Raw genomic sequence first — 22,430 nt, 5'->3', positions numbered from 1 at the left:
CTTTATTCTGGTCACCGGTTTTTCCGTCTCCCTATGGTGAGAATGTGATTCTTGTGAGTGTCCACATTTTTGTTCTCTCTCTTTCTTCTCCTCATCCGGCCTATGGCTTGTGACGTAACTGAGATGCCTTGGCCCGGGAGCGGGGTATAGGAGAGGGACCTAGATGCATCCTGGGAGGCTGAATACTTTAACTCTGTGGTGCTTGAAGACTGACGTCATCACCTATACCCCAAGGTATCCTGTGGAACCCTATGGACTTCGTAGAAATAGAGATATCAAGGGTAAGTTCTTACCATATCTCTTATTATTTCATTTCTTCTGATGTGGTTAACTTGGGTGTAAAAAGCTTCTTACTAATGGGGTAGTTGAAAATTACGGTATGCATTCACTATATCGATACTCACAATGTCAGCATCAGAATGTCGAATGTTATGATGTCAATATGGTTAACATGTCAACATCTGGAAAATGTCATTATGGACAAAATGTCAACATATGACTTGTTGATATAGTGAAAATGTCGACATTAGGGTAAGCGATATTTTGAACGCGTCAATATTATAGCAGTGTCAATATGTTACAAGTCGACATGTCAACATGTAGTCGACATACTGTGTTGATGAATGCCGACATAGTAGTGCACATTCAATTAGCTGGAGGGGTTTACCTCCCCCTGCTAATTGTCAGCCCTGCACTATTCAATTAAGCGCCTCATCCCCATTTATTAAGCCCCAGAGGGTGCACTTAACCAGGATTTTTCCTTGCAGCCTTCCTTGCAGCATGCATTAAATGCACCCTCTGGGGCATAATGCATGGGGTAACCCGCCACAGATCCCAGCTCTTAACACGTAATCCATGGGCACTGTAAACTCAGCAGGTAATTGAATCTGCCCCAATGTATGTATCATGTATGAGATTTATTATGTATACATACATCGGGTAGAGAACGCAGTTAGTTGTTATCTGGAAAAGTATCAATTTGCTAAACCGTGTGCCTGTCTGAAGGCTCTCCTGTAGCTACTGATTTCAGGGACCACAAAGGGGTAGCAAAATTGTGTATTCAGTAGTGGTCTCTTAGAAGGTGCACTTCTGCCATACTAGTTGATGGGCATATATTCTCCAATGTAAAAAAACATTTTTAAAGAATTTAAGTAGGCAGCATTTTTACAAGTAAAATGACTTTGTAAAAACAAGAAGACTATAATATGAAAATGGGCCTGGCAGATAGAAACGTCACATAAATCAGACCTAACAGAAAGTTTGATCATCGGTAACGCTTAGTAAATAAGGTAATTATGAAGAGTTATAGCTAAAAATACATTTGAAATATTCAGGCAATGAAATATAAATAATAAATTAAAATAATATAAATAAATAAAAATTTCCAAAAAAATGTCATCTAATGGGAAGACTATATCAACCAGTTTGTTATTTTCTGTTATAAAATACTGTGTTTCTAGCCATGAGGACCGAGTGAGATTATAAACAGCCAGCACTTAGTATGGTTGTCTGCTGGTAACATGAGCTGTGCCTTATTCCGATCAGGCTAAGTGGCTCTCACTTTAACTTGACAGAGTAGTATTATTATAAAACACACAGGGGTGAGCTTGGAAAATGTGGAATAAGATGATTTTACTGTTTAATAAATTCTAGCACCACTATATTGTCTCCAAAAATAAAACAACACTTTAAAACAATTGTAAGTAACAGTATATAGAAATCCTATAGATCATGTGTTATATTCAGAAGCTTTAAATATGAATCATCTAAACGTAAATTACACATCACAGTTCTGTATGGTAACAAATTAAGACCTTTAAATAGTGACTTACTTTTTACATTATTGCCAGTGTTATATGAACCCTAAACCATTTGTGCTGACCCACAAACACACTAGAAATACTTTGGTTTAAATGCCATAGAAAGAATTCCGGCACACATGTGCTGCTCTAAAATAAAAAGTAACCAGACAGTCCGGCCTATATTTTCACAATCAAATCTAAGAATGTCGCCAACGTTCTCTCTCTGTCAGCCAGAAAAGTAGATGGTCATGAATGGAGTCAAATGAATCCTGTTTGGCATCTATATCTGGTTTCAAATTATTAGATGGCTTGCAAAAATAAATAAAGCAATAACTAATAAAATAATATATGCATTTAAAAAAAGTTAGATATTAGATGAATATAGACAGATACAGATGTATCCTCATACACCTATCCATTTTTCACCATTTATGGCGTAATACGCATGGCACTACTTAGACACAGTGCCAGCGCCAGCTTAAGTCATCTGAAGATGGCGTAAGCCGCTGTAGCCTATGGACTACATATTTTAAAAATTACCAGGAGAGGGTTCCATTGGAACCTCCCCTGGCAATGACCGCCGTGCATGTGTGGTCAGTAGCTGATGCAATTTGGTACTTTCGGGCGCTATGATCATATCCTGCAATGTGATTATGGCCGCTAATATCGCGCCCAGATTGCATTGCAAATGCAGTTATTAATGGGCCTCTAAGGGGCCTATTTATCACAATTTGCATCTCAGATGCCCAAATTCGCATTGCGATATTTTAATACATCGCGAGGATGTATCAAATATTGCATGCATTGACAGAGCTTGTGAGAATGCTATGTCCATGAGAATACTCTTCCCACACTTCTCAGGGTATTTTTTTTTTTTAAATATCCTGAATCTGTGTCAGCGCATGCACTGCTGGCTCTACCCCTGAACCCCCCCAAACCCCCAGCCACTAAGCTTACACTTACCTCAGTCATCTGATCACTGCAGTAAACTGAGGATGCCTCTCGGGCTTCATGGCTTCTCAGTTTACCGATCAGATGACTGGGGCCCATCGATCAGATGACCGGGTCACCAATCACCTGAACGGTGATGGCTGATCACAGAAGCCTACTCCGGGCTCTGCTCTTCCTGTCAGTAGGTAGATAGAATCATTATCGCAGGGCCCACCTGATTTTTCTTTACAATTTATTTTAGTAAATCTGAAACAGATCGCATTTCCTATGGGAAATGTGATCTGCTTACTAAAATAAAGCGAATTTAAGGGCTTGGAGGAGTTTTTTATGAATACTGCTCCAAAAGCCTTTTGATACATTTAAGTGATCTTATTATTTTGCTTTACTGGTCACTGTTAAAAACAAATACTAATTTTATGGGGAATATTAATTAAGAAACACAATATTGAATACATAACTACAATTTTATTGTATAACTATCTAAAATAACAATCAGATTCTTATCCACTTAGAATTTTGCATTTGCAAACACATCATAATGCACCCACATTTTAAGAAAACTTTTTTTCATTGTCATTAATACAATACATGGGTTATTCCATGTGACTCACATTACATTTCATGTTAATTTTTAGAAGTTTAAATGCACCATACACAAAAATGAAGTTGAAATACAACAATTTAAATATATGACAATATATGGGGTAGGTAGTCATAATTAATGCTTAGAAGCAGAAAAAATGTACACTCTTCATAGTTCATAGTTACATTTTATTGTTTATATGCGTGTCTAATGTTTCAACAGAATGGACATAGGAACTGAAGGGACTTAAATATTTATTTTAACCTGCTCTCCTAAGTATTTTTTGCTATATTATTGTTATACTATACACTTAGAAGAACCTAAACTGAATGTTAACCAGTTTTGATATTTGACTCATGTTAAATATGAATGTTACATTTCTGTCCCCAGTCAAAGGGCTCTGATACAAATTACTCAAACCTGTAGAGTCCACGTGAATTAATCAATGTAGGCCTGTTTATCTTCCTGATTAACTGTGAAGATGTATAAAATATTGCATCTGGTGATGATGGCCATTTGTAGTTGCTGCCAGCTTGCTCCATTGTGATCACTTAGTATTCACCATCTCTGATGTTCTTGATCTCACCTGGGTAACTCTTTTCATCATATTCAACATATAACCAGTCACCAACAATAACTACATTATCTGAAGTCACTGTGACAGTTACATTAAGTTCATCAGTAGAAAGAATTAAGTTGAAATTGGCTTGGCATCTCCGGTGATACAATTTAATTTTCATGTATTATGTCCTATATTTCATGGAATGACCCACATCATTCAAGAACAGAGAAATTTAGTATCTGTCAGTGCTAATATAGCTGGTTTCTACTGACATTATGGTGCTTATACAGTATATACACTTAAGTGCCAAAAGTGATGGGATAGATGCCTAGTATCATGTAGGAACCCCTCTAGCCAGCAAAGTGCATCAATTTGGCATGGCATAAATTCCACAAGTGGACAGAAGACCTCCAGAGAGATGTTGACGCATGCCATGTGGATTGCTGCCCACAGCGCCCAGATATATGTAGATGAGGGATCTTGGGTGCGAATGGACCTTTCCACCACGTAAATGCTCAATTGGGTTCATAAACGTGGTGGCCACATCATTCGCTGGAACTCTCGAGAATGCTCCCAATGCTGGACAACTTGGGACAGATGACATGGTGCATTAGCATGCTGGAATATTCCATCATTTTGGGGGTACATGAAGTGCTGCAAATGGTCATCAAGCAATGCACCATAGCAGCTACTGGTCAATGACATGTTCAGGCAGACCATATAACCCAACCCATGCCACGTTACACCCCACACCTTTATGGAACCACCACCAGCCTGCATGGTGCCTTGTTGACAACTGGGACCCATGGCCTCTTGGGGTCTGCACCACACCTGAACTCTACCATCAGCTCAAAACAACTGGAACCATGACTCATCATACCACACCACGTTGCCAGTCCTCCAGGGTCCAATTAGTGATGTCACGAGCCCAGGTGAGGTGCTGTGTCCGGTGTCGTAGTGTTACCATGAGCACTCTGGTGTGTCTTCTGCTCCCATTTCCCATGGAAGATAAACCTGACCTGCTGGATATACTGTACGTCTGGTTCCTCCTGCATTGAATGTAGATGTGATTTGAGCCAATGTTGCTTGTCTGTTACCACAGACAGTTTTGGCCATACGCCGCTGGTCACGATCATCAAACACCCGTGGTCGGAAACTGCGCTGTCCACGGTGGGTGGTAATGCCTTCAATGAGGTGTTCCTGGTACACACTTGACACCGTAGATCGAGGAATGTTGATTGTCTGCACAACTTTGGAAATGGAATGTCCCATCCGTCGGGCACCCACTATCATGCCCGTTTGAACTCTGGTAATTCACGTCGCCTTCACATGAGCAGCCTAGCTGCTGCTCAAACAGACTTACGAGATGTCAGATCACAACTGATGCAGGTCTGGGCATTTCCAAGATGTCACAGTACAGTGACGTCACGCCACCTACCATTACCTTTACATACTCGTATCCGATGGCATAACTAGGGTATTTGGAGCCCAGGGTAAGATGAAAAATGGAGTCCCCCCCTATGTGGGCACAAAGGGGCATGGCCACTGAAAAATGGGGGCGTGTCAACAACCACCGTTTCTAGTTACTCTGGGAACATTCCTTACCATTCCATATGCACCTTAATGCCCCCAGTTGTATATCCCCTTATGCAGTGCCCATGTTGTAGTGCCCATTATGCGATGCCCCTAGTAGTAGTGCCTCTCATGCAATATCCTCAGTAGCAGTGCCCCTTATGCAATGCTCCCTGTTGTAGTGCATATTATACAGTGCCCTTTAGGCACTGTCCCCAGTAGAGCCCAATATATAGTGCCCCTTATGAAGTGCCCCCTGTAGTGCCCATTATACAGTCCCCCAGTAGTGCCCCTTATATAGTGCTCCCAGTAGTGCCCTCAGTAATCCCCAATATATAGTGCCCCTGATACAGTGCCCCCAGTAGTGCCCCTTATATAGTGTTCCCAGTAGTACCCCTTATGCAGTGCCCATTATGCGGTGCCCCCTATGAAGTGCCCCTTATGCAGTCCCCCCCAGTAGTGCCTCTTATATAGTGTTCCCAGTAGTGCCCAATATATCAGTGCCCCTGATACAGTGTCCCTAGTAGTGCCCCTTATGCAGTGCCAATTATACAGTACCCCACATTAGTGCCCCTTATATAGTGCTCCCAGGAGTGGCCCTGTGCCCCTTATGCAGTCCTCCCAGTAGTACCCCCAGTAATGCCCAATATATAGTGCCCCATATGTAGTGCAATTATACAGTGCCCCTAATATAGCGCCCCCAATAATGCCCCCTATGCAGTGCCTTTTACACAAAAAACATAGACACACACAGACAGACAAATACACTTACCTGAATCCCCACTCCTGCCGCGCCCATCGCTGTCCGCTGCGCTGCCCACGTCCCGCTTGGCAGTGGGCACTACAAGAGAGACGTCATGAAATCTCTCCCTTCACCCAGTGCGGGAGCTGGAAGGCGGAGCTCATGAGTGAGCTCCTGCACAGCTCCGGCACTGGGTGCAGCAGCGAATAAGAGTCTGACTCTTATTGGCTGCAGTGCTATACCAAACACATTGCCGTCGGTGGTGTGTTTGTTTCAGTCTGGGGTGCCGCTCGGCCCCCCACACGTTACGCCACTGCTGCTATCCCATGACTTTTGGCATTTCAATGTGTAAATGCCCATTTCCCTGGTAGGCTGTTCTATTGTAATGATGGTGCAAGAAATTTGGTAGTCTCCTGGACATTCTGGGAGAGTAAGCTAGTATGACTGAGGTTGTATTCGTTATTTTTACTCTTGCACAGTATACTGATTGCCTTCTTTAAAATACAGATATCACTAATTCAGCTGCAGTCTATACAGAGCATTTGGATGTCAGTTAATATTCCATCTAGGATACGAACTAAAAAATATTTATTTTGAATGATGCAACACCCAGATATGGTAGTGACCCTCTTTTAATTAGCGAAAATAGTAACAAATGTGTTTTGTTTTTGTTTTTTTAGGATAGATCCCCTGTCAAGTAACAGCATTAGTGATTACTCATTAAATTTTTATTGATTTATTACTTCGGCTTAGTGGATCCCTGGGAACTGCTTCCTGAAACTGTTTTACCTGGGGTTCCTCTGTGTCTGTAGTACAGTGCTGCAGTTTCACCTACAGACTATAAAGGAGTGACCATGGACTAATAAGAATCCACAAACATGGAGACAATGCTGCTTATTGGTTCTCCTGCTCACTCCCATTTCAGCGGCTATTTTAAATAAATAACTATTTCTAGTATTACACAGAAGCAGAGTGCTCTGGGAAATCTTTATCAGCATGCAGTTCCCAGGCTACTCTATAGAGCAGGGATGGGGAACCTCAGGCCCGGGGGCCGTATCGTATAAGGACCTCGGAATCATTTGGTCTGGCCCTCTGAGCTTTTGTCTGCTAGCCTCATCTGGCTAGCAGGGTGCCCAGAATGGCACCCTGGAGCCGAATGGCACCCTGCAGCCAGAATCTATGCAGCAGTGCCGCCTGTAGCGTCCTTAGAATGCTTCAGATGGTCACCCAGCTGCCCTTACAGCTCCCCGCAGCATCCTCAGAATGCTCTGGGCATTGCTGTAATCACTGGCAATTGTGGCCCCGCCCCTTGGGATGTCATATGGAGAGGGGGCGTGGTCTGTACCAGGCCCTCGAATAATGTTATATATATCAAAATGGCCATCGGCAGAAAAAAGGTTCCCCACCCCTGCTATAGAGAGTAACACTTCTTGATGTTTTAATAAGCATTTATAAGGACTTCACTAAGGAGAAGAAACAGATCAGTTCATATATAATGTTAGTATCACTGTCGACATAATAACTATAGAAATTATAGTGTTAACATTATGAATGATGACATTGTTATTGTCGACCTTTTGACTACATCCCTTTTGATGCTATACTATTACTTATCATTTCCACAAATTAAATGTAATAGTTGTTTCAATTCTTCCATCTATTACAGGCGGTAATAAACTAAGCAGTCAGCCTTTTCGCCTTAACTGGGCCTGGATATCACTGGAGAGAAATCAGTATACTGTTGATGAAGATGCCAAGTTCCTAGAAGTGACCCTGAAGCGTCGAGGATACTTTGGAGAAACTTCATTTGTCAGTAAGTCATTCTTGGGATAATCCTAAACTCGCACCTGTCCTGATTGCTGCAGGACTAGCCCAATACACATGCCAGAAGGGACAAGATTTACCATCAAGTGGGTGGGACTTCATGGGGGACTTCATTGGTAAATGAATATGTCTGGCCATTCTAGTGACTGGTTTGGATGAATTGGGCATGGTTTGAACAGACTGAAGGCTGAACTTACTTTGTCCAAATTTTGCTTGGATAAATGTGGTGAGACGTGCTAATTACATATTTTAGCATAAACGTGTGCATTACAGGGATACTTAATATGTTTATTATTTCCTGTTTGTCTGTTTTTTTATATGAAGTTTGACATTTTGGAATTATTTTAAAGTACTTGCTTGGTCCCTTTGTATGTGTTTATTAAAATGGCCATGCCCAATACTGCCATCAGTATCATTAATACGATCCATGAAAATTACAATTAGCAAAGATAAACTACACCTACAGCAAATTTTAGTCAACCTAATAAACATATATATATATATATATATTACTGCTTTGTGCTTATGACACTCAGACAACTGTTTTATCTTTATGTGATATAAAAGGTGCTGCAATAGATGAACAAAATAACTGTAAATAATTGGGCAAAGCACTATTTTAATGTCAGTTTAATGCCAATGTTTTATTTCAGTAATCCTAGTTACATGCCAGTTGGTTAAATGCCACTTTATAAAGGTAGTGTTAAACAATGAGTAAGCAGCGCACCATCTCTTAGGGTCTTAAAGCCTGATTCGGACCCGCTCACTAGATGCGTTCGCATGCAGCCATCAGCTGCCAAAGTATGCAAATCCCGCGGTCGCACAGCAAGACATTAGCACACCCACTATGTCTTGGCGTGCGATATCGGTATGTATTTAGATGCCCACCAGCCTGTCACAAGACACCCACTTTCCCTTAGTAATATACGTAATCTCCAGGAAGTGTATGAAACAGTCGGTAACAACGAGAACCATCGGACCCATACGCAGCACTTGTGGCTGACCATACCCTACCGCAAGCACTGTGAGTGCTGGCGTGTGTAAATCAGCTATATGACGTGTATGCTGACGCTGCATCTTAATTATGTACACCCCTGAAATGGCGTTCAGACGCACCGACACGCCTGCGTTCGCGCCATCACACACCCGTTTCCATTGACCATCCCCTGTCACCACCCACAAACGGCTCGTCCTGTCACTCATTCTAGCGAGGCGTCTGTGTACAAGGAATGATCGCTTTAAGATCGCAGTGACTGGTTCGCGCACTGCGTCTTATACGCATGCGCAGATTGCAAAAATCGGCAGGCTACGTGCGAACGCATCCTAGCGAGCGAGTCTTAATCAGGCCCTTAATTCAAGCTGGATTAAACAGCTGCCGCAAGTACTGCAGGCTCCTTTCACTGGGTCTTTTCTGTTACAGAGCAGAAATAAAACAGGTACCTGTTATCATATAATAATGTAAGATCACAATATTAAGCACACTTTTTATTGCTGTTATCACAAAGCAATACAACTTAATCCAAATCATTCCAATATTTTGTACTGGACTAGAAGTCACAGTTTTTATTTTTGTATTATCTGAAATAAGTAGAGATTACATTTAAATAATTTGTATGTTATAATATTCTGATAATTTGTTATGGCGGTTATAAGTCATTATTTAATAATGTTTGTCCCATATATTAGAGTTATAATCTAAGGGGTGAATTCATTTAAGTGCAAGTTGGTTCCTGCGAACCGTTCTCAAAGTGAACCCGCACCGCAAATTGCATTTGCACTCCCCTGAGCAGGAGAAAAGGTAGAAAAAAAATCTTTATTTTAATGTAAAAATGAATAATCATGCACTTGGAGGGGTTTAACTAGCATAACTTTAAAATTAACAACATGTCAGGTTTTAGGTGACTTTCTCTAAAAAGCTCAATAATGGGTTAAATGATGTAGGACAGGTATATGGAGGTGTTGTATTGATGGGAGAGAGGTATTAAAACTTGGAGATGAGAGCAGATAATGTTTATCCCAACTTTTTACACACTTGCATAAAAACATTTTTCTGTACCGCAGAATGCTGGAAATACTTTAGTTTGCTTAAAAACCCATCCTTGCTATCATTTGTCAGCCATTTATAAAAAGTGCACAGTCAGCCATTTGACACCTTTAAGAACCTCCAGGACTGTCCTTATGGCCACTAAGAGCCTTCTATATGGCCCTGCTATCTCAGTTGCCACTTTTTTGGGGTCCAGGATGTTTTTCCCACTTCTTCATGCACTTCTCCCAGGTTGCTTTTTGTATAAAAGTTGCACAACCTCGCCGCGAGTACCTTGAATTGGCATTTGTAATTGAATCTCACATTTCTGGGGTTCATGCATACAAGAAATGTATGCAAGGTTCATAAAACAAACTTGCTTTTGCAAACTTCTTCAATTGAATTGGCACCTAAGAGTGGTTACAAACCACATCTCAAAACATTTCAATGCACTGTAAGGGCGGAATTCAATTAGGTGCGAAAAGTCGTGTTTGGCAAAAAAACGTTCGCTGTTGCGATGTTTTCGCGCATACCGACATATTGCACTATTCAATTCCCGGAGTTTTCACATGTGCAAAAACTCCATAGGCAGAAACTGGCGAAAAGTTTTCACCACCTCAGAGACAGGTGAAAAAATTAGCAAAATCCCTATTTTCGGCAACAAAAGTGGGGACTTGGTTCAGAACCCTTTGGACACCCTCCTAATGACTAATTAGGCAAAAAAGATTAGCTTAATTACCCCTAATAATGACATGTCATTTTTGGGGTGAAAATTTAAAAAGTGTTGGAAAATGGGTTTAATATAATGGTCATTATTCTGTAATTTGCTATATCCACGATTGAATGTGCTTATTTCAAATTCAAACTGTATGTTTTATGTGCTATGCTTCAATAAAGAAAATTTAGATGAAAGGGAAAATGGGTTTAAAGTACTGGGTCAGGTATTTGGGGGGCTGTGTCACGTCTGAGACTGGAGTAGAAGACGTGGAGGGCCTAAGTTGTGGGAGGAAGCGGAGACGAGGGGCCTGGATATATGTTCTCCTCATCCACAGGTCTTGAGTGTTGGCGAGACCTGGGCAAAGGTGCGGAATCTAACCCACAGGATGGTGTTCGCCAGTGACCCCCCCAATTGGTATTTGGGCTTAGCTGCACCCCATGAGCAGGTCGCGGTCCTTTGGCCAGGTACCCAAGCCCTGCGGGAATAGAGACCCAACACCCGTGGCCCAGAGGGGTGATGCCTGGATAGGCACTAGTAATACCCTAACCGTACAATAACTATATCTTGACACGTGGATCAAATATCAAGTGGAGACTCACGGTTACTTGAGAAATCGCCAGAGACAGAGGGCACACAGGTAGGGATGGTAGACACTGCTGCACGGATATTCACCAGAGACGGGATGCACACAGGTGGAGATGGTATACACTGCTGCTCGATATTCACCAGAGACGGGAGGCACACAGGTAGAGGTGGTATACACTGCTGCTCGATATTCACCAGAGACGGGAGGCACACAGGTGGAGATGGTATACACTGCTGCTCGATATTCACCAGATACGGGAGGCACACAGGTGGAGATGGTATACACTGCTGCTCGATATTCACCAGAGACGGGAGGCACACAGGTAGAGGTGGTATACACTGCTGCTCGATATTCACCAGAGACGGGAGGCACACAGGTAGAGGTGGTATACACTGCTGCACAATATTCACCAGAGACGGGAGGCACACAGGTAGAGGTGGTATACACTGCTGCAATAAGAAAGGTTTAGGAACCTGGACCGGGAACTCACTAAGGCACGCTAGGAGACAACCGTTGTTCAGGCAACTTCCTGGAACCTGTGGGACAGTTATATACCCAGGGGAACCCTTTGATAGGTGCACAGCGTCAGCTGATCACTCACCTATCCTGGGAAGAAGATGCTGTCACATGGGCCGACTGTCATGGCGGCGCCCATGTCCGGAATTGTGATGCCAGACACCAGCCCACCATGAAGCCACTGCATGCGGGGAGAATACTCAGCTTCTCCCCCGCCGCCGCGCCAGCTGCCCGACCACCCAGGATGACAGGGGAAGCCGGCGGCGCGGTAAGCGGGAGCCGATCCCCGGCTGAGCCCTGACAGGCTGTATGGATGGGACAGGTGTTTTTAGGTTTGCAGATGGCTGCAGCAGGTGTATTTTAAAATTTTTTAAAACTGCACTTTATAGCCACAAAAATATACTAACACCCATTTTATTGTACCCCCAATTTAACTACAGCTATTTATTTTCTATCATTTTTCAACACTTATGCAAATATAAATATAACAGCCAATTGACTCAATTTAAGAACCCAAAATACTTTTATTAGGGCTATTAATACACTTATACTGTATATTGATTACCAGTGTCGGTTAGGCTTTTTATGGGGTACAGACTGATTTCCCCAAAATATGCTGTACTTTTCGCTAGTTTTGCCATTCGCAGTTTTCGCACATATGCGTTTTCGCCTGTTTTGCAATTGATTAGGGCGAAAAGCAGGAGTGCGCATTGAGAAAATACACAAAAGGATCTCTTCAACTGACGAATAAGACGAAAACTTCTCATCGGTGAACGCTTTTTGCCGATAGCGACTATTCACATCTAATTGAATTCGGCCCTAAAACACAAGTTACCATACATAAAGCAGCTGTTAACATCCCCTGATATATATGAAATATTGCCATACCTTGACATAACTCGAGACTTCTTATTATTACATTTGCTATATAGCTCAGTGAAAACTATTCTACACCATTGCCCATTTAAAGCTTTTGAGGGTCTGGCTTGATAGCTTCAGTGTCTTCCAGCGTCATTACTGACAGGACATCTGAGTAGGAAAATATTATCTTCCTTTTACTTATATATTTTTATTATCTCTTTTATAAAAGGGAATTTGTATTTACATTCAATGGCTCCTAAATATCCACACTAGGAGCAAAAGATGATAATTTACAAGCCATATTTTAAAAGCTTTTATAATCTCAGGTGTCAACATCCTATATTATCTTGAAATGCTTGGTTTTATTTTTCCAGTCAACTCAGAGTAATCCGATACTGCAGGAAGTTTGCAAAGCCATTTAAAACACATTTGGCTAATCACTATAAAGATTGATGTTATAGGGGCTGTAAAAGATAAGTTGACACAAACTTTGTTTCTCACTTGAAACTTGAATACATTAACACTAAGTGACAAAGTTGGATTATACCTAAAGCCGAAGTGAAAGACTTCGGTGGTTCTCAGGATCAGCCCGACCATTACTCAGAATATGCAGGCTAGTATGGCATCAACCAAAAGAGGGCACCATGTTCCCTGCACGGAGCCGTCCAACCAGCACCACCTACTGTGCTCCTTGCACCTAGCAACCCAGCCAGCACCCTGTCTCCGGCAGCCGGTCCGTTTCGGTAAGGGAAGGAGGGGGGTGCTGCTTATCTATTGGAATTGGGTTGGTCCGGCTCTGGTGGTTCTATCCTAGGTTTAGGTGTGTCAATGTTCTCATCTCATTTCTTGGCCCCCAATATGGCTTTACCCACCTACTGCAGCAGTTGCTCTGGAGTAATTTTTTGCAGAAAGACATGACTAGGTAGGCATGCACTGCTAGGCACAATTCTATCAAACGCTGGTGGTCACTATTGCATGTGTGGTACTCTTTATAAATAGGCTTGCCATATCATCCCTTTAATTCGGGACACATATGAATTACACAGGTTCTGTGGCTAGCTGACTTCAGGTCTCCATTTCACCTGGTTTCAAATCAGCCACATAATCTGTGTAATTCACATGAGTACCGAATGGGAATGATAATGCAAGTCTATATAGAAATGACCTGTAGTATTTGTATGATTGGTCTATACATTTCTGAACCAGAAAATCACTTTTCAGTATTAAGACACACATGACATTGCCATTTATGTGACACATTTATAAATCACACTGGCACAATTTAGTAGCTACCAGAATAATGACAGTTGCCCAAGCAAGTTGGATAGATGTTTTTCCATCTCAGTCCTCTCTTTAAGCTGCCTTTACATATCACCCTGTTAGACAGAGGCCACACAGAAAGTCTTCTTATCCCACTGCTTCTTTCATTGTTTCTTTGATGGGATGAATATTTAATGCTTGTGTTCATTTATCTCATTGAGGTATCAGCACAAAAGATGGAGCAGCGATTAAAGATAAAGATTTTAAAGGAAAAGCACAAAAGCAAGTCCAATTCAACCCTGGCCAAACAACAGCCACATGGAAAGTGAGGATAATAGCTGATGACGAGTATGAAGAGTCTGAGACTTTCCAGATAATACTATCGGAACCGGTTATGGCTGTACTGGGGTATCCCAATGAGGCAACGGTCGAGATTGTGGACCCTGGTGATGGTATGTATAAATAGCAATATGTGATTAGTCAGGGAAAAGAACGGAAATGTATTAATTTAACCACAATAATTAAGGTTTGTAAACTATAAATAGTCTTATTAATAACAGTGATCCTTATAAAAGATGCAGATAATTCCCAGACCAACAATAACTTTGCTTTACTAAAACATCATAATAGAGAATAATTTAGCACATTACATAATATATACCTATAAATAGTCCAGTGAAATTACGGCTCCTCAGTAAGCAACATTCAAATATGTCAGTATTTACTCACTAGCCTATAGATGAAATGAAGCAATCCATACAAAGTAGGGAACCCTAAGTTACTCATTTTGTAACCATGGCATGTTTATGCTTGTGTGTGTTTATTAGATACTTACGTTACTAAAAATAAAAAAATAAATAAAAATGATTGGCGCTGAGTTGTTTCATCGGTTCTGCAGCGTCTCACAAAGAGAAATTGTCAACTCGACTGATAGAAGACAACCAAGAACAAATAGATGCGAACCGCGCTGTGCAGTTTAAGTCTAAATAATAATCTAATTTAGGAATGGCTTAATGAAATATAATCCATTTGAATAAAAAGCATATTTAATCTGTTCAGGAAAATAAAAATAGAGAAAATAATAAATAAAATATATTCTGGCAGCATTGCATGGATTTCTAGAGAATCTGCTGCTAATATATGTTTTATTTAGTATGTGTTATCTTCTGTAATTTATTTTTTCCTGTATTGCTTGAATGTTTTTATTAATATGTATTATATTTCATTAAGCCAGTCCTGAATGAGGTTATTAATTATACTTTAGGATGTACAGCATGGTTCACATCTAATTGTTCTTTATTACTTTACTAAATACAGAGATCCTTTTCTTTTCTTATTGAGGAGTACTCAGAAAATTGACCATTGACTCTCAACTAGTTATAGTGGAAAATGGGAGGGGCTGGACGCACATAATGAGAGATGGTACCATGCTGAGACTTGTAGTGCTATGCAGAAAAATGAAGATGATGGTGCACACTCTATGCACTAAGAACACTGATAATCAAAGCAAATATAATAACTAGTTACGTTAGAATCTTAATCTAATAATTTACGTTCAGAGATCCACATGTTCCTAATATTGGCCATTACAATAAATATATACTGTACATGTTGTTCTTTAAGCATTCTAACATTATCAACACTTTATTACTTCTCTCTAGAATCTGTGGTATATATGCCGCAATCAGAGTATAGAATTGAGGAAGATATTGGTGAATTACTAATCCCCATTAGAAGATCAGGAGATGTTACACAAGAAGTTATGGTGGTCTGTTCAACACACCAAGGTACGTTCTAAAAAGTAATTAACAATTCTAAATATCAATCAGAACATTAGATCTACCTTTTCTCTCTTCTATGTTTACCAGAAATACCAAATTGGTCTTAACGTTTGCATTTCTTGTGAATGATGGGAACATATTAGTAAAAAATAACAATTCTTTATATTAGTATCATCACATTATTGCATATTGTAAACAATACTTAAAATGTCGGAGTGATGTAATCCCCTGTTGCTAGAGAGTCTCCGATAGCTGAACCACAGGGAGAACTCCGACCATGTGAGCAGCTGATAGGAAAACCGCTGATAGGGAGCCGCTCAGATAGTTGTGTGCTCCGTCTAGATGACAGCGGTGATTATTATTAAGCCACCGTATGGCGTGGTGCAAGTTCCATGTATAAATGGGAATGAATAAAGAAATAAGGTGTCCTGTCCTCACTGAGCTATCGGAGACTCTCTAGCAACAGGGGATTACATCACTCCGACACGCGGCAGCATTCACCACCGGAGCGGCTGATCACCAGCACTGATATTCCCTGGCAATTGGAGGCTGCACATCATCTCTCTGCACGGCGGTACTCACTATCGGAGTGGCATTCCGGACACTGCCCTTTGGTTCCAGCCTGATATAAGGGAGTCATATCTAACAGGTCAGCCCGCATTTTACACAGAGTACTGGTGATTTCAGCCCATAAACTGAGGCTAATCTAAGTGCTTTGAATTACTGATTGTTTTTAATTGACATTGCTTCTACATGAACCATTTGGGACTCTTTCATCAACTCAACAATATTGCATAATAATGCATGGTTGATTATCACACGTACAGTGGAGAACGATTGAGACATTTCCTATTTTTCATTTTCAATTCCTAATCTTTCCATTTTGTGTTTTTTACAAAATACCACAATTAGCTTTTTCTTTTTCTGGATTCTCATCAGCATATGGGGTACCCCAGATATGTATTTCTCACCAATATGTAATCTATTTACAGGCACAGTATAATTGATATATTTTTGGGGGGCACTCCCAATATATGGTCTTATTTGTGTTTTATGTATAGTTATCCATTGATTACAGACTGTTTTTATTCAACATTCTATATTTTATATTAAATATTATCCATTGGTCATTCCGTTGCGCTTTCTTACTATATTGTTCGTTATCATTAGTAACTGCACTTGCACCATCCCCATGCTAGGTACAAGAGATACGTCCTAAACTCACTTCCTTTCCCCGTACGCACAACTTGTACAGAGCTTTTGATACATGCCCACAACACTCGCATTACACTGCCACGAAACAGGGCGGTTCTGTGAGCTTGCAATGTTTCTGCCCTGAAACGCCCAATTTTGCAGAAAGACAGATCCAACTTTGGGCCTGTTTCAGCAGAGGACGCTAATGCAATCACAGCTGCCTTCTCATCTGCGTCCGATGTCGCGTACCTGCGGAAACATCAGTAACATCGACGCAGATCGGACAGCCGTGCGACCATTGCTGCAGGTCTGACCTGTCTCAAATACTGCAGCTCTCCTTGCACGCAGAGGGTCTCATGCTGCGAAAGCAATCGCAATGGCTAATTTATGTACGTCCAGGGAGCGGCGTTTAAACGGTCAGACAAGCCCGCATTCAACTAACCAGCCCCCTGTTACCTCCCCTAAACGCTGACGACATGACATTCACTTTGCGTATGCAAATGATTCCTATGTGTGTAAGTAATCACAAAGCGTGCGCAGTGTGACTTATACACATGCGCAATGGCAAATAATCGCCCGATTATCGTAAATCGCAGAATTGCGTCTGCTGCTGAATCAGGCCCTTAGTTCCGTACAACTGAGAATAGGATAGACTTATGCAAAAATGTGTAAATTTGCGTAATGCGCTGTGCGCAAAATCTCACCATGTGTACCTGCGCACAGATCCGTCAGACTCACAATCAGCCCCTGTATTAGTAAAATTTGCATTACGCACAATGTTTCATTTATGTATATAGCTGGGATAACAATGGTAAATTCATTCTGCTGTGTGATGTGCATTGATTAGGGCTGGGAACAGTTTTGTACATAGATCTAGAATAGATATATAAAAGAGTCATCTGCGAATGTGAGGAAGCATTGTTTGCCATATGGCACCACAAAAACATAATGACAAAATCCATCATATGCTTTCAAATACTTTTCATTAAGCCATGGCAAAAGAATCCATGATTGGGTAAGAATAGCCCTGCTCTGAGCAGTCTTCAGAATGAAGTGATAAAATCCGTGCAGTGTTTGGTGACATTATAACAGCTGTAGGTTGTGGTGTTGATATGTTCACAAGTTTACATAACAGCCGTTTTCACAAACAGCTTGTGAATTGTAGCAATCACGTTTTCAGCTTCTGCATCCGGTAGATAGTATTCTTATTCTTTAAGTAACGTTAGGTAATGAAGAATAATCTGATAAGTGATCTCATTAATAATAGAAACCTCATTTATAATACTCAGTAAGCTTTAAAGTTGGAGACTCTAACTGGCAGCCATGTAAGACTTTATCTGCCACCTTCCCCCATCCTTAACGCCACTAAGAATGGATAGCACTGCTTGCGGTAAAGGCTGGCAAGTAAATAGATACTGTCTGAAAGTTACGGCACAGCAATCCATTCACAAATTCCTTTCCACAACATGTGGGATCAAATTGCTTTACCAATGTTTTCTTCCTAAACACTTGTGCTCTAGACATCGCAAAACGCCATGGAGAAGATTATAAAGAGATGAGGATTAGACAGAGACTGATGTATCTTAATACATGTATAATACATGTATAAATACATGACACAAGTACATATACATGTATCATCTGTACAATCGGTAATATCTGTCATACTTTAATTAAAGTTAAAAAGATGGGGATATGGAAATGCATTTGCTACATATATATTAAAGTTATTCTGTCACCTACATACAGTCAAGGCAACAATTTTGTGGATGCATCCTATATATAATATTTCTCTCGAATCTAATTACATTACTTTGCATCATACCTCATTGATGTCGCTTGTTACTAGCGAATTGACTAGCTGAATTATCCTGAAGTTTGGTTCAGGCCCGAAATGTTATACCTCCATTTTATACACTTAGGAGCATATTCAATTACATGCGAAGAGTCCCGTACTTTTTGCATGCTGGACTTTCCGCCTACATCGCAGGTTTTCAATGTGGAAAAGTATCGTGCGCGTGCCCGCTTTTTCCCGTATTCAATTAGAAATCGGCAAAAACGGGAGCCTGCGAAGCTGTAACATGCGAAAAATACTGTCAAATTTGGGGAAATCAGCCTGACACCCCCCAAAGATGCACTGACATTGGAGATCACTCTAGATATCCCTGAATAGGCCTGCTGAAGGTATTTGGGGTACTTAAATGATCTCAATAGCTGCTATTTCGTGTCTTTGCAGAAGTGGTGAAGAATAGCATTTAGCAGGTTTTTTGGCTCAAAATAAGTAGTCCCAGCAAATTTGGGGTATCTGAAAGTGGGTGCTAGCATATTTTTAAGTTGCTAAAGTGTACTTTTAAAAATGCAAACTTAAAAACAACTTGGGCATACTTGGGGACCCCCCTGGAGTCGATTTCACTAGTTTTTAATTTTGTCCCCCAACTTTGGCCTTTTTTACCCCCAAAACGAAAGTACTTTTTAGGGGTGATCTAAAGACGTTTTTTTTTACTTTTTTGATGCAGTATACCTTTGGGGGGCTGTCCCAAGGGTGCAGGGTGGTTCCCGCAACTTTGCACCCCAAAACCCCAATTCTGCACTTTTTTTCGACACCTATTCATATGCGAATCTTTTTCACAGGTCCCATTGCATTGAGTTTCCGCAACGGCGAAAAGATTTTGGAATTGAATACGGAGGAAACTTTTTGCATGACGAAATGACGTCACTCGCGATACTTTTCCGCAGAAACTGACTTATCGCGGCTAATTGAATACGGCCCTAAGGGGTAGATTTACTAAAGTGAGAGTTTTTAGAAGTGAGTTTTAAAAGTGATGTTGCCCATAGCAATCAAACAGATTCTACTTAACATTTAACTAGCACCTTCTAGAAAATAATAGCTAGAATCTGATAGGTTGCTATGGGCAACATCACTTTTAAAACTCACTGCTAAAAACTCTCACATTAGGAAATTTCCCCCTAAGCCTTGAAAAGTGATAAAGTGGAGAGTGATAAAGTACCAGCCAATTAGCTCCTAACTGTCATTTTTCTAACACAGCATGTAAGATGACAGTTATGAGCTGATTGGCTGGTACTTTATCACTCTCTACTTTATAACTTTTCAAATCTTAATACATCTTTCCCTAAGTGTTTCAGAGCACCGGTACCCTGTCACAACATGCCTGGACACAGAGCCTGCTTACCGGGTCTGGCGGCTCTGGTCTCCCCAGGCTGCAGTGCCCCCACAGCGGGCGGGTGTACAAAAGCACCTATTGCGGTGATGGAATGGTGGCTGCGCTCCCTCCTGTTGGCTTCTCCTGCCTGTTCTACAGGCGGCTGTGCCTCCCATAGGGCACGCGTGCCGTCGTGTTTCTAATTTGAAGGGGAATCATGCCAAACATGACGTAGCTTCAGCATTCCTAATTCTTACTTGCCATTACTCCTATTATTCTGTTCCTGACTATTCCTGCCTCAGTTACTGTTATTGCCAGCCCCTGCACGTCTCCAATCGCATTCAGCCTTCTACCAGTGCCTATCAGCTCCGTACGGGGAACCCAAACAGAGGGCCGCAACCTGTGTGTCGGGTGCCGCAAAATCCTAACATCCTTGCAGGAATACCTGGGGAAAACCTTTGGCACATTACACTCGCGCTTCTGTTCTGGTTATTAGTCAATCCCCTAGTACGGGCCAGTAGCCACACTAACTACTCCTAAATATGCGGCACTGAGCATTCACTTAGTGAATGCAGTGCTGTTGGAACCTTTCACAGTGACTTTCCATGAGGAGCTATAATATTACAGCTGGAAAAGTGCAAGCTGCTTGTATGAAAGAGAAATACACATACATTTGTTTAATATGAGCCATATGTATGATTTACATATATTAATATATTAAGATGCTGACATTAAAGAGATTTATCAAACACCTTTCTAATCACAATCTACAACTATACCAAGCTGTACACATGTTTTTGAAACATTTCTGCCTATACAGATGTGGCCTTATTCACCTAGTGATTTTGCGCTGTATGATGCGAGATGTGTGGTGCGACTTCGACGCTGCATACAGGATAGCTTTCTCGCACCGCATAGCATCTTTTTCACATCGCAGCTGCAATCAAACAGATTTGTAGTGTACTAAGAGCTTAGAATTTGTGGCAGTGTAAACTCACCAATGTTGCATGTCAGGACGTATGGCGCAGCTCAATCATATCACCCCCCTGTCTCTTGGCCTTTTTCTTAGATTAGTTGCAAAATGGCCCTATTGAGGATTTGGGGACAGGTTAGTGAGGACACCTCTGTGTTCCTTAATGAATTGACCGCTGCTGCCACGTTTGTATTCATAGGAGGAGATTCTATCTAAGCGCAAGGTTCAGACACGTTGTGGGTCTGCGCACATAATGAGTAATTATGGGAGCTAAATCTTGCTTGTTTTTGTGGGGTTTGAGCAAAAACACATAACCCATTTACCATTAGCTATGATGGAACCTTGAAGCGAATTGACTCACCCCCGTGTATTGTGAATTTTGTGAAATAGATCTGACGCTTTGCGGAATGGCAAATTTAAAGCTAAACACAAAGATTGTATATTGAAACTTCCAACCTTTATCAAAAAACCTCCATTTCATCACAAACTTTGCTTCACACAAAATGTAATCCCATTTTGCTCACCTCCATAACTACAGGGCACTAGGGACCTGATTCAGACCCGCTTGCTAGATGCGATCGCTCGCTCCCAGCGTATGGAAATTCAGCTAAGTGACATCAAGGCAGTCGCTCTCAGGGCAAGTCATAAGCCCACCCACTATGTATTGGCGAGCGATCACTTTTTGTTTGTAGACGCCCACCAGCCTGTCTTAATACGCCCACGTGTACGTCAACTCCAGGAGGTGCAAGAAACCATTGGTACATCGAGCACCATCAGATGCTATCGCAGCGCTTAAGGTTGACTATACCCTGCCACAAGCACTGCGAGCACTTCAGTGTAGATTTCAAGCAAGTGGCTGTTAATTATGCACGCCTCTGAAACGGCGTTGAATTTCTCAGGCACGCCTGCGTTCTCAACTCCGCTCCCCCGTTTCCAGTGGCCAGCCCCAGTTACCACCCACAATGGCTTGACCTGTCACTCATTCAGCTGGGCTGTCTATGCTTGGCGAGCGAGAGTTTCCCCACCGCTCGTACCAGTTCGCGCAAGCGGAATATGAAGCGTACCCATGCGCAGATTAGTGGACGCTTGCGAGCAGGTCTGAATCAGGCCCTATGTTATAGAGAACATCAGCATACATATGTGTTCATTCTCCTCTTTACAGTTTCATAACCATTGCATAATTCTCCATCTGCTATAAAATACAAGTTATTGGGGCCATACAACTATGGGCAACTCCAATCAAAAATCCCTGACTCACTGGTTTAGGGCCAGAATCGGGGAATTGAGATTGCCTAACATGTTGGATTTCTCCGATCCTTCG

The 22,430-nt window shown here is 41.5% G+C and overlaps 1 protein-coding gene across 1 annotated transcript in view; it reads left to right on the top strand.

Annotated features, from left to right (window-relative positions):
• The window catches only part of LOC148501566 (FRAS1-related extracellular matrix protein 2-like), a 92,245-nt gene that overhangs the window by 23,247 nt on the left and 46,568 nt on the right, over window positions 1-22,430 (top strand). The window contains exons 3-5 of the mRNA XM_088450266.1: window positions 7,879-8,025; window positions 14,222-14,452; window positions 15,662-15,787. Of these exons, the coding sequence (XP_088306392.1) occupies window positions 7,879-8,025; window positions 14,222-14,452; window positions 15,662-15,787 (504 nt within the window). The remainder of the gene's footprint in view (window positions 1-7,878; window positions 8,026-14,221; window positions 14,453-15,661; window positions 15,788-22,430) is intronic.

This window comes from Taudactylus pleione, unplaced genomic scaffold (assembly GCF_031769625.1).
Source record: "Taudactylus pleione unplaced genomic scaffold, aTauple2 ptg000513l, whole genome shotgun sequence".
Taxonomy (NCBI): domain Eukaryota; kingdom Metazoa; phylum Chordata; class Amphibia; order Anura; family Myobatrachidae; genus Taudactylus; species Taudactylus pleione.
This window is presented reverse-complemented; position numbering and strand designations above follow the sequence as displayed.